General features: G+C 36.0%; 1 protein-coding gene across 3 annotated transcripts in view; it reads right to left on the minus strand.

Annotated features, from left to right (window-relative positions):
• SSBP2 (single stranded DNA binding protein 2) overlaps window positions 1-12,939 on the minus strand; it is a 189,493-nt gene that overhangs the window by 34,069 nt on the left and 142,485 nt on the right. For all 3 annotated transcript variants that reach the window (XM_030466779.1, XM_030466778.1, XM_030466777.1), the window contains 4 exons: window positions 10,602-10,668; window positions 10,341-10,411; window positions 6,450-6,517; window positions 314-362 (listed from right to left, as the gene is read on the minus strand). In XM_030466779.1, coding sequence (XP_030322639.1) covers window positions 314-362; window positions 6,450-6,517; window positions 10,341-10,411; window positions 10,602-10,668 — 255 coding nt within the window. The remainder of the gene's footprint in view (window positions 1-313; window positions 363-6,449; window positions 6,518-10,340; window positions 10,412-10,601; window positions 10,669-12,939) is intronic.

Here is a 12,939-nt window from a genome sequence, read left to right on the forward strand (position 1 = left end):
GCTAAAAAGTATATTAAATACACTCCAGAATAATCTTTGTGTTACTGAAATGCTGTAACTCCTGTCAAGATGCAGAGTTCTTGTGTGATGAGGAGCAGAGCTGGATATGTGCAGGTCAATGAGCTCTCTGTGGAGGAGCTCCCATCTCACCTTCAGATGTGCTCCTCATGGTACCTGCTCTGAATTAGAGTTATGGAGCAAAATATAAAGCATGTAGGGCTCTATTTGTTGAATGAATTCTCCCTGGTGTATTGCTGATAAGTATGTCTGTAAACATATGATGGTGTCTAATATATTTTAAATATTTACTTACAGAATTGGCATTGGTTGGGTTTGGCCAAGGTCTACCACCCCCAGGGCCCCTGTAAGAGAAGATGTAATATAAGACAAAGAACAATCTCTTTTCTGACCTGCTATAAGAAAGCAAATCAAAATAATCTGTTTCCAGAGTAAAGAATGAGACAGTTTTGGGGTTTTTTTTTCCAAATTCAAGCGTGTTTATAAACCACGACCAAGTTATAATGCTACAGCAAAATTCTCATTCTTGGACTACCATTATCTTTTAATCCCTTTATGAGCTGATTAAAGAGAATTCATTTGATATTACAACCCTACCACCCACATTTAAGACACTTTGGTTTCTCATTCATTCTGGTGTCCCTGTAGTCTTCAGGTCAGGGTGGCACCAGAAGTCCTTACCCAGCAGCCACACAGCCAGACGCTACAGCCCAGATAGCACCCTTTTGCTTTCCAAATGTTTTCAAATTTAGCAAGTGCCAGACATTCTCCTTTTAATGTTTTCAATGGAACAATTTGAAAGAAAATTTGTTTTTCTTGAAGTGCCTTCCTTCTTTTCATGGAAAATTTAGTTCTGTGTTACATAGATGCAACATTTAATGTAGCACAGGAATTTTTGCTGAGTGAAAAATAAGTTCTCAAGTTCTCATGAGGAGTGTTTTTCCTTGTTGATTCTTGGCTTTTTGAAAAATATTTGGAGAAAGTATTATACATTCCACATAAGTCTACTTACAGTACAGACAAAGGCAGAAAGGTACTAAAAAAAAAGGTAATTTCAGTCACAGAAGCAGTACTTTTCCTGACATAACTAAGTACCTTCCTGAAGAAGTGAGGATACATGCATTTACTGAACATGGATCTAGAATACTGCAGGTACAGTAAGGTTTCACTAGGTAAAGTGATGCTAGTACCTTACAAGTTTTTTGTGAAAATCTATTTATTAAAAGAACAAGCCATGGAAAACATATTGCTATAACCTGTACCCAGTAATAATAATAATCATATAAAATAATAAATATTAAGTGAATACTTGATTATTACCAATAGTATCTAGTTTAAGAAAAAATGGAAAACTGCCATTTAACACATACACTTAAAACATATGTTTAGATACATATCTAAAAACTTTCTGCTACTTAACTAAAGCCTATTTACCTCCACAGAAACATGAAATTTATCATACAGCAGGCAAACGGGAAATTTCAAACTTTTCAGACATTTTGGTGAGAATGGTGCACGTGTGATTACACAGCACCTCCCCAGGAGGAGGAACCAGAACGTTTCAGAGGCAGGAAACTGCCTGATAAAGGCAACTCCCAAAGGTATCAGGGAGATACTAAAAGCAGAAGGGCAGGAGGAAAGGAGAAAGTGAAAACCACCCAGACAGACCATGTTTTTCTCCCAACTCTTGCTGTTATTTTAAGTTTCTCACTCTTAGCTGAGCTCAGGAAAATAGTCTGCTATTTAGGCTTCATCTTGTAACAGTCCTAAGAGAACTAAGCCATATGGGAGGTAAAATCTCTGTGTTTACAGTCATAACATCTCAATAACCATAATTATTCCTAGGAGCATTAAGAACTTCTAGTTATTTATAAAAAAAAGATGAAATCACTTTTTTGAAGGCCCTGACAACTGAGAGGCAGAGCAGCTGATAAAACTTTCTCATTTAAAGTGGCATTTTGGCCTCATTAGCTTTAGCAAAGCAACATTAGCCACCACAGCCTACCACACACAGGAAAGTGATTTAAATATAGGGAAGAAAGCAGTCGTTAGTAATGAGATAAGGAAGGTTTTTTAGCTATTTTAAAGTCTTGCAAAATTAAAACCTACTAAGTAGATACGTTACCCAATGTATTTAACAGTGAATCTTATTTTTTAAAATTACATTCTTGGTGAAAATATAAAGAAATTCACTCAAACTGAAAAAAATCACTCAGCTGAAAAAAATCGAGTAAAATTTGATTTATTTCTCCTGACATTATTTTTGGAAGGTTGGAAAACAGAATGCAGGTGAGGGTCTTTTCTGTGTTATTCACTAGATAGAAGGGAGGCAAAGCAAAGAAAGCAACTCACACTACTCATGCTCCTTAGGTCAAATATTCAGTAATTTCTCCTCTGCTAATGATGACATGATGAAATATTAGGTGTTCTTTTTGTCTTTTTCATCTTTTTTTCTATGTATCATAGTTCATTTATTGGATGCTCTTTCTCAGAGAAATCTGAGACATTTTTCTAATATTTCTAATACTGTTTTTACCCTACACTTGTTTATATGACATTAAGTGGCACAAATATATCAGGCAAAAAGCATCAAATGGAAAATAGCTGTGACAACATGTCAGCTTGCTCTGGACTTCAGAGATATTACCTTTTAACTAAAAAGCTGCTGGAATGACCAAATTTACTGGAAGCTTAAGTATAGACACAGAAAACACTGCCACAGATTCTGTTGGGAAGCCATATGGTTTCTGTGGAGCCAAATGTTGTTAGCTTGTCAAAAAGGTATGAAAAAAAAAAAAAGTTACCTGCAATTTTTTTTTTGATGCAATGCAAGCAGGCTTTTTTGCCCTTTATTAAACGTTTATTTTGGAAGCATCAACAAAGTCATAAAACATTATTATGAATGTACCAAGTCCAACAGGGAGGTACTGATGAAGTATTTAGAGCTATGACTAATTACGGTTGTATTTTATCCATAAAGTCAGTTCTATAGTGTTGATCCTAATAGTTGAAAAAATAAAGTCTAGAATTTCAGTTTCCCAAGGGGTAATCATATTCAATCAGGAAATTAAACATCTAGACACAACTTTGTGAATTGAAGTTAGAAACAAAATCACATTTTCTTTCTTTTCAGGCATGACTGAGATATTCTTAGCACTTGAGACAGCACTGCAGGTCATTAAAAAAGTGCTAGTGAAATGTTGCACTGCTCCCTGAAATTTGCCATTTTGTTCCAAAGAAGGCATTTTACCACAAGGAAAGAAAAATTTTACTAAAAATGGCTGCAAGCTTCAACTTAAAACCTTACATTTATGAGAAAGTTATTTTGCAGAAGCACATAGGATGTGTGTCAGCTGTTTCAAAAAGTAACCTGATAGGCATTAGCTATAATGGAGCAAGCAGATATTTTACTGGTTCTATATCTGTGCAGCAAATGTTCCAGGACTGGAATACTTTCCACAAGCACCCAAGTTGGTTGTTGCAATTTTTTACAAAAAACAATATTTTTAATCCGAAAAAATGTAAAACTATATTTGGCATATATTCTAATCTTAACCAAAAGAGCTTCCTTCCTTTTGTGCTTTCCAAGAAGAAATGCTGAATTTTAAATATATATATATTTTTTTCTTTCTTTCTTTCTTTCTTCTTCTTCTGTAAAACACATATTTTTATATTCCAACACTGCCAAGAATCCAAAAATATTGAATAGGACACTGGAAGCTTTTCATGTACGAAAAAGATTTGTCTACATGAAGAATGGATGTTACTGTAAAGCAAGAGCCTTGTGTGTAGCTACCCTGTCTGCTAGAAACAGAAGTACACTTATCATTTACACTGTTATTCCTTAGCATTATGCTTTATATAAGTTATAAGGCATAATACAAACAATACATTTAATACAGTTGATCCCAGCTATTGCCTCTGTCTGTAGGTTATCCTTGGATGCACTCTGACTGATCCTGAATGCTGGAATTGACCAGACAATAAGTCTAATATATTATAAGGACAGCTTTAACAGCAGTAACTTTACAGTAAGAAAAAAACCTGATGTCCTGGAAATACAATTAAAAGAAACCCAGGCCACAGTAACACTTTTTTTGCCTTTGATCAGCATTTTGTCACTTCATTTGGCAAAGAAAAAACAAAAGCCAACACTCAGTTTGGTGGTAAAAAATTTATACTCATGTAGTCAAGCATGAAATAATGGAGCTGTCTGTGGTTCAGCGTGTAACACAAGCCATGGTTTGCCATAGCACAGTATTCCAGCACCAACACATTGTACTCTCTTACACTGTGAAAATGAATTGTAACAAGCAAAGGGACAGTATGAAGTGTTCAAAACCAAGAAAGAATATTCTTGACCTGAGATGGAGTAAAGATGAGTTTGTAAGAAAGGTAAAGAAATGCAATACATGCCTGGTGAGGCATTGAGGCAGCTACAGTGCCTACTTCATAATTACTACTTCACATCTTGTCCTTCTAAGGTCATATACAGTATCAAAGATAATTAATTTCCCAAGTAAAGAATGCCAATTCAGTGTTTCCTTCAAGAGGACATAAAAGTTCAAAGAAAAATGTACTTTCTACAATCACTGAATTAAAAGAACAGGATATATGTGAGTTTACTGGCTCAACATAAGATGAAATGTTAAGTGCTGCAATACGAAAATATTAGTATTTCAACCCATTTCTTTCTGGCAGACCAGTAATTCTTTTTATCATCCAGAAGCCTGCTTTCTTCTTTTTCCTGTGTAAACTCTCCTTTGTGTGTATAAGGAGCCTCAAAATATCTTACCTACCCTCAATTTTACCTCTACAACATTTCTTTAGAAAGTCAATCTTTTTTTTCTTGTAATTCATTTCCTCCAGAGGACAATTTCTGCAGAGCTTATAGTACACTCACACTGAATTCCAAATATCTACATCAATTTTATTTAAAAGAAGAAAGTACTGCCCTTGAGAGGGTTCTTACAATTGTCTTCAGTCCGATATATGATGTCTATGATAGAGTAACACCCAACTTCAGATTTTATTATATTTGCTTTGAGAACTCAAGGCTGTCTGGATAACCACAGGAATTAAGGATATGATGGATTAGATATTTTATGTAACAGTATTATCTATCTCAATACTTCTTCTACTTTTTTAGGTTGGCAACTCTTCGCTTGTAATGAAAATTACAAACTCTTACATTTCCTCTAAAAATAAAGAGTAAAAATGGGTATCTATGATACCATGAAAACAAGTATATATTAATCTTCACTGTGTTTTCTGTGTACATCTGCTGAAAACTCATTCTTGAAGGACAAAGGCATAAAAGGAATGAAAAATAACATGTTTTCTGCTTTGGGTTGTAAAATCATTCTAGTGCCTTGATATCTGGACCTCGTTTCACCACCCTGGGGTCTGCAAAATGCTGGTTATGAAAAACTGTACTAAATTCAGTAGAGGCAAGGCCATAATACAATAATGACTGGATAATTTCTGGTCTCTGGTGTGCCAAAGGCAACTATAGCTATCACTTAAAACCTGTGAATTCTGAAGAGTGAAATCTAAGTAACACATGAAACACATTCTTTTTCCAGGCTTAATGATCATGTAAGAAAGCAACTCCAAGCAAGCAATTTACCTGAAGTGCAGAAAATTTTTCATGTTGGGCCCCTTGCTATGCTAAAATGCTCCATTTATATCTAGCTTACTCTAGATGCAGCAATTTTACACCTGAATTTTTTCTACACACTTAGAAAGGGGGGTTGTCTACAGCTATAAAACAAAATACACTAAATGAATGTCTGGAATAAATCAGTATAGCTTAATCAAACTCAAGTCTGTATTAATTTTACCAAACGATGATACAGTCCCAGAAGTACACAGGAACACTGAAAACCTTAGACTCATACTTCTAATACCCTCCTATCTGTTTAAAGTGCAAATAAATGTAGTTATAGAAATAAAAACAGAAACAGAGAAAATATCCACATTTCTTTTCTAAAGAGAGTGGTTTTTTTATGACAATAAAAAGGTGTTATTTTCCTCAAAGTATCGATTTGTGGATAAGAACCATAATTGTACCATGCTTTAAAAAACCTCTTTATTCATTAAAAACACAAGTATAAATAATTTCATTTTTAAAAAAATGCATACAAGAAAATAGCAGTGACCGTCCTGACAAACTATTCCCAGTATTTGAACTTTGAACTGTGAAAGAAACTTGAGTATTTCTAGAAAACTGCAGGGATAGTACAGGCACCTGTAAGAGATGCATATAGAAGGAAACAGCTGTGGGTTCACTTTTTAAAATTTCAGTTATTAGTCATCAAAGCATGTTACTTATCAAAGCATGTTCCCTTTCTCTTATGTATCCCAAATGTTACTTCTACAATGAAATAACGATTTTTCTACATATTATAAGATTTTATTATTGTGCTTACATGTTCATTCCAGGCATCCCCGGGCCACCTAAAGCATTCAGTGGGGGTCTCATTGCACCTCCATAGTTCTGCAATGATAACCAAGGGTCAGACTACCACAAAACAAAAAAACAAAACCAAAGAGGAGGGGGAAAGAAAGGACAGGAGGTTAATGATATCTCTACATAACTGCTGACTGGATAGGCCAATGTAATTCAATCTTTCAGGTGTTTCCATTGTTCACGTAAAAAAATAATATTGTTAGCCTCAAGAAGAGAGAATTACAAACAACAGAAATAGACTAGGAGTAGTTAAAATGTCAATTATTTCAGGAGGAACTATTTACAAATTTAGAGGTCAATTCAATGATCAGCAAGGGTCAGGCTTTATAATGTATTCAGCTTTTGTACCAAAGGATTTCACTAAAACTCAGAAACCTGGACTTAGATTCAAATTTACATGGAATGTAAAATTACGAAGATTTTTACATTGAATGTAAATATAATAATTTAAAATTATATTTTGCTAGACATACAGGCATTTGTAAATAAATGCCTGTATGAAATTACATTATATGATATTAGTTTTACAACATAAAGCATAACCATTACATTTCTCTTCTAATCAGTCAGTTCTAATAAGTCTACAGTAACTAATATGAAAAGCACTTAACATAATAATGAATGTCACAGCTATGCCAAACACTGAATTGCTCATTGCCCATAAAATCTGAATTTATGCTTTGATATTATGAAAAAAAATTTAAGTGTACTGTTTACATTGTAGACTAAATTAGACTTAATTTATTCAGAGGAACAGAAGCAGATTTATCTTACCTCACAAACATAATCGATTCCCTAACCTGCATTAATTCTGCTACATTTTTCTGATATTTCAAATGGATAGATAATAGAAAAATTGCTAAAATTAATAGCTGTGCATTTTGGAAGGAGGAGGACAAAAAGGAGCAGTTTACTTTAAAAAAAAAAAACAACTAGGTCATTGTTGCTGTTTGTTTTCTAATAAAACTAGTACACTCATGGATAGTACACTAGAAACTGCATAAACTATGTGACAGGCCTGTGGGTGCTCTCTATATTTGTCTGATTCACAAATCCATGTAAAAATGAAGTCATGAATACAGGGATGAAATCCAACAGATATATTCATAAACATGTGTCTGGTGCTGTTTATACCTTGATTGATATGACAGACCAGTTATCTAGAACTGGTGTAGAACGAAGAGAGGAGGGTTTGTTGCTGCAAAGAACAAAACCCTAAATTAATCTATTTATTTTCATTGCTAACAATCCTAAAACTGTGCCATCAACAGGTGCTTTGCAAGGATTCAACCTGAGGCTGCAGAGAGATGTTTTCTTCCAGGCCCAGCAGTGCCATCTAAAGACATCTTACCCCCAGCTGCTGGTCACCCATCATTGATGGTTTCTGCCTTTTCAAGTGCAGCCAGGAAAGTCAGACAGATTAACTCAAACCTCCTGTTTAACCTAGGTTATCTCAGAGGATTTTGCCTGAGCAACTCTTCTTTCAGAACTCTGGGGCAGTTAACTGGTGGGCAGCCAAAGCATCTGGGCACAGTATCCTCCCCAGCTGGCACTACTGGATTTGGAGGAGAACTGACAGTAACAGAACAGCAGTTTTGTATCTGGTTTATTTAATTTTTCCATCCTGATATGGAGAACTGAGCCATTCTCCCTCTTTGGTCTGTCTGGTATCTATTTTAATTCAGGCATCATTTGTGAGGACGGGGCTTAAAGATCTCAGTGGAATCCTGCAGGATTATAAGAATCCTAATCAAATGTACTTCTAACTCTAATTACTGCTAATTCTAATCAAATGTACTCCTTCATCCTAAAATAAGAGTGCTTTCATTAAAGCTACCAATAGACACATTTCTTCAGTTGCAGCTCTGCTCTCTGCAGACGATAGTGACCCTGCTTGTTCCTTAAAGGTTTCTGCTCAAAGCCATCACCATTACTGCTGATCTGGTAGTTGAGCTGTTCATAAAAGTGCTCCCTAAAATAACGTGGCCAAAATGAGCAAGATCAGCAAAGGTTTTTTTAAAAAATATGTAAGATGACCTATATTATTTTTAACTAGAAAGCACTAGGGAGTATGTGGGAGGATGGGGCAAATCAGTGGTCACAGACTGGAGGTGGTACCTGTTCACCTACCATAATTACAGGCTTGGGAAAAAAAGCCTTAGCCTAATTTTTTTACCATTTCACAGGTTCAAGCATTTACAACCATCCAGTGCTTTTTGCTTCATGTTATTTAGTTTTAATCAGCCTAGAATCATAAAATTGAAAACTGAGGTAAATTTTCTGTAAGTTTTCTTCCATATGCATGCTATACTTGATACGCTGGACATAAGTATTTCTGTGTCAGCCATTAAGTATTCTGCAAGTTGACAGCCTGTGAAGCAAGTATCTCCCATGATGGGCACACTGAATTCAACTTTACAGCACTGTAACAAGAGAATACTAAAAGTAGGTGTGGAAGATTAATCACATCTGATTTTAGAACTGCCTAATGAGAAGATCACAAATGCCAGATACAAAGATAAATTATGAATAATTTATACAAAAGATTGATTTGCAAACTTAAATATTGTGTAGATTAGCTACATTTTTTTCACATTTTAAAAGGATGTTCAGTAAGAGAAAGAACCTTACAAAAACATTGGATTTTAAGAGACAGCAAAAATGGAAAAATCATCCTTATAAAAACTGGCATGAGAGTTGTCTGCTGTGACTAATGGTGCAGCATAAAGTGTCAGCTCAATCTCATATGGCAGCATGGCAAAGCTTCTCTTTCTGCCTCCAAAAGGCAAACAGTAAATATACTTCAGTGCTACAGAAAAATAAATATATTTAATAGTGGTTTGTTGGTCACAAAGCAGATGTTGTGTAGAACACAACTGGTTTCTACCAAGAAGACCCCAAAATGTGAAGTTAGTTATTAGCAGTTTTGAAAGGCAAAGCTGTTTCATAATTTAAAATCCAGTTGCTATTCCAGCAACAAAAGTCAATAGGGAGTTACCTGAAATGGGGTAGTAAAAGTGCAGTGTGGGCACTACAAGCACACTGTAAAACAAAATACTGGCAACACTGATATGAAGCACCACCACCTAAACTTTTATTGCCTCTCGGAGAACACAAACAAAATACTGGATAATCTTTTTGGATTCATATTTCAGGTATGCATCAGAATTAATTTTTTTTTCTACCTTACTTTCGAAATGTAGTACTGACAAATGCCCACTCATTTTTTCACACTTTAGAAGAGCCTGTGAACAGCTGTCACCAGGCCAGCAGCATGGAGAATGCTGACTCTTGCAAACCACAGTTGCTTCTCTCCTTGCTTCTCTCCTTGAAAACAGAGCTAGAGAGATGCTCGTGATTGATAAGGGGGAGAAATGGCACAATGAACTTCTGATTTACACTAAAATTTCTCTAGCTCTTACTCAAAATCTAGATCAATTGTGGATGAAAGTAAAATTTTACAGAATTTGGAGGGTGTTTCTGATACAAAGAGCTCCTTCTAAGTAGCATAATTAATGAGGTTGGGGCGATGAGGAAACACCTACTCAGTCCTCAGTTTCTTTTACAAATGTCAGCCTTTGGTTACAATATATACTGGCTGTAAGACAAATGTAACTTTTGTGAAACAAGCAAGTTAAGAGATTACTCTTTTAATTTCAAATCAACTGAAATGATTGCCATTTTCATTTTAGACTTTGTACAGCTATAGCTAATTTTTGTAAAATAAAGTTTATTTTTAAATGGGATTAGAAGAGCAAGTCCTGGCCATCTTCAAGCTATGGAAAGCCAGACTGATATTGTATAAGTATAGATATATCAATAAAAACTGGTATCTATCTGTGGAAGGTACCTGTGGTCCTAATGGAACCATTCCTCTTGGAGGAGTCATTCTCTGCATTGGCCCACCCATGTTTGGATGCCCTGAAAATAAAATGATGTAACTTTAAAAACTATGGAATACACAAGCACCTTCTAAAACAACTTTAAAAAATCATTTCTTTTTAATTAACAAAAAGCTTTAAAAACTGCAGTAAGCCTTGAAACACAGAAAGAAAGATGAGAGTTTGAGGAAAGAGTACTTCTGAATGGTCCAAACAATTATTTCATTCACCTTGCTGCCGTGTTGGGTCCATCCCACTAGGCAATAATGGCTGGCTTCCTGGCACACCCCCAAGTGCCTGCAGGCAGAGAAACCACGTGTTAAATGCATTTCATGCTTTTAAATTTATGTTAAAGACATAATGCAAGTATTTTGGTTTTAATTCTCAATGTTCTTTCTACGTCAAGAGTTATGTTGAAGAGCTTACTTTCTTAAATGTCCTAACTTAATGTCATGAATGTCTTATGAACTTGATTATGGTTTTGCACAGACAAACTCTTGGATTTGTGAAGAATTACATATAAATAATGTCCAAAATATAATTGTCCAATTTGCTTACCCCTCTGTAACACTTCTTTCACTTTATTTAATATACAAGCACTGTCTCAGTTTCATGAGGCAATTTATCCAAGGCTTATATTGATACTTTTCTCTGTTAGCCATACTCTTTTAATATTTTAACATTTCCTTTCAGATGTCAGGATGTTGACTCTGATATTCTCTGAGAGTGATCCCTAACTGAGCCAACCACAGAGCATTCTACAAGACACAGCTTATTAGAGTTCCAAAGTGGAGGACACTTCATTTTCCTCTCTGTCTTGCTCTTGAAGGATAAGCTTATTATTCATAACAACAGCCACAGAACTTGCTCCTAGATCTAGCCTTCAAGCAGGAAGGTACATTTTGTTGTTATTTCACCTTTGGTCCAAATCAGATGCTTTGTATTTATGTCCCCACATTTTAATCTGCCCTTTGAGTTTATAGTAACTGAATTAGATTTAAGGCAATTTCCTGAAGCCTCTTACCTATAGCTACTAAGATGATTAAGGGAGTGGAACATCTCCCTTATGAGGAAAGGCTGAGGGAGCTGGGTCTCTTTAGTTTGGAGAAAAGGAGACTGAGGGGTGACCTCATCAATGTTTTCAAATATGTAAGGGGTGAGTGTCAGGGAGATGGAGTTGGGCTCTTCTCAGTAGTGACCAGTGATAGGACAAGGGGTAATGGGTGTAAATTGGAGCACAGGAGGTTCAAGTTGAATATTCGAAAAAATTTTTTTACTGTAAGGGTGACAGAGCCCTGGAACAGGCTGCCCAGGGGGGTCGTGGAGTCTCCTTCACTGGAGACATTCAAAACCCGCCTGGACACGTTCCTATGCGAAGTGCTCTAGGTGGCCCTGCTCTGGCAGGGGGGGTTGGACTAGATGATCTTTTGAGGTCCCTTCCAACCCCTAGGATTCTATGATTCTATGATTCTATGATAGTTTAGTCAAGTAGAAAATTCTTTATGAATGGATTTGTAGCTGATCCACCAGGTGGCTGATATTTAGCATTTCAAAATAACATCACATTTTCAGTAAAAATGTATCCAGGGAGATCAATCTGTTATTTTGAAAGTAATCTACTCAGGCAACATAGGTTATTGCTTACTGACAGAATGGGTAAAATACTCTTGACTTGGAAATACTGTAGTAGTCTTAGATGCATAGGAAGGAAAAACTGCCTACAAATATTACCCAGGTTTTTTTCCACAAGAAGTAGGGAATTAAAAATTAAGTTGAACAATATTACTTCAAAGGTAATGCAATCAATAGGCACTCCACTGATTAATGAAGACAACAAATAGTTTGAGACGACATCATTTAAATCACAGTTTTACCTTTACTTCAGTGGCTTGAAGTCTGGACAAGACATGAGAACAATCACATGAAATGCATGGAGGAATGTCAAGTACCAGCAAAGCAGGAACTGGTCACTTCTGCCAAAGGTGGCAGGTGACAGGTAAGGGCACAGAGCCATTTGCTGCACCACCCATGACTGATGACTTTAGTCCTGCAGTCAGGACACCACAGATCACTACACAAGGGACTGTGGTTCCTTTATAACACATCATACTACTTCTCAAGGAAAAATAAGTGTTCCCATGCAGCACCAGGCATTCCAGCAGCAAACACCCTTGTGGGGCTTGATCTCGCAGGACATGATGGAGCAATTGAGGCAACTTAGGGGCATTTGCTACGTACCAGTTTTGCTTGATGCAAAGCCTAAACCTCACTTAGAGAACCTTATTCATCACTGGACTATGCTGCATACACATGCCCTGGTGTTACTCTTCCTTGCCAGGCACTGAAGTATAGAGTTATAGCTACAGTGGGAATTTTTACTCTGATTTTTACTGACTTCTGCCTAATCAAAATTGCAGCCTTAAAGCTGCACTACAATAGTTTATTACTTCCACACACTGCCCATCTATACTGTAACTTAAATAATGGCAGCGTTGTTCAAAGCAGTAATTTATGAATGCAGCATAACTTACACTAATTCCAAGAGCTGTAATTCACCAAGATTATGTT

The sequence above is a fragment of the Calypte anna genome, chromosome Z, assembly GCF_003957555.1.
Source record: "Calypte anna isolate BGI_N300 chromosome Z, bCalAnn1_v1.p, whole genome shotgun sequence".
NCBI classification, from domain to species: domain Eukaryota; kingdom Metazoa; phylum Chordata; class Aves; order Apodiformes; family Trochilidae; genus Calypte; species Calypte anna.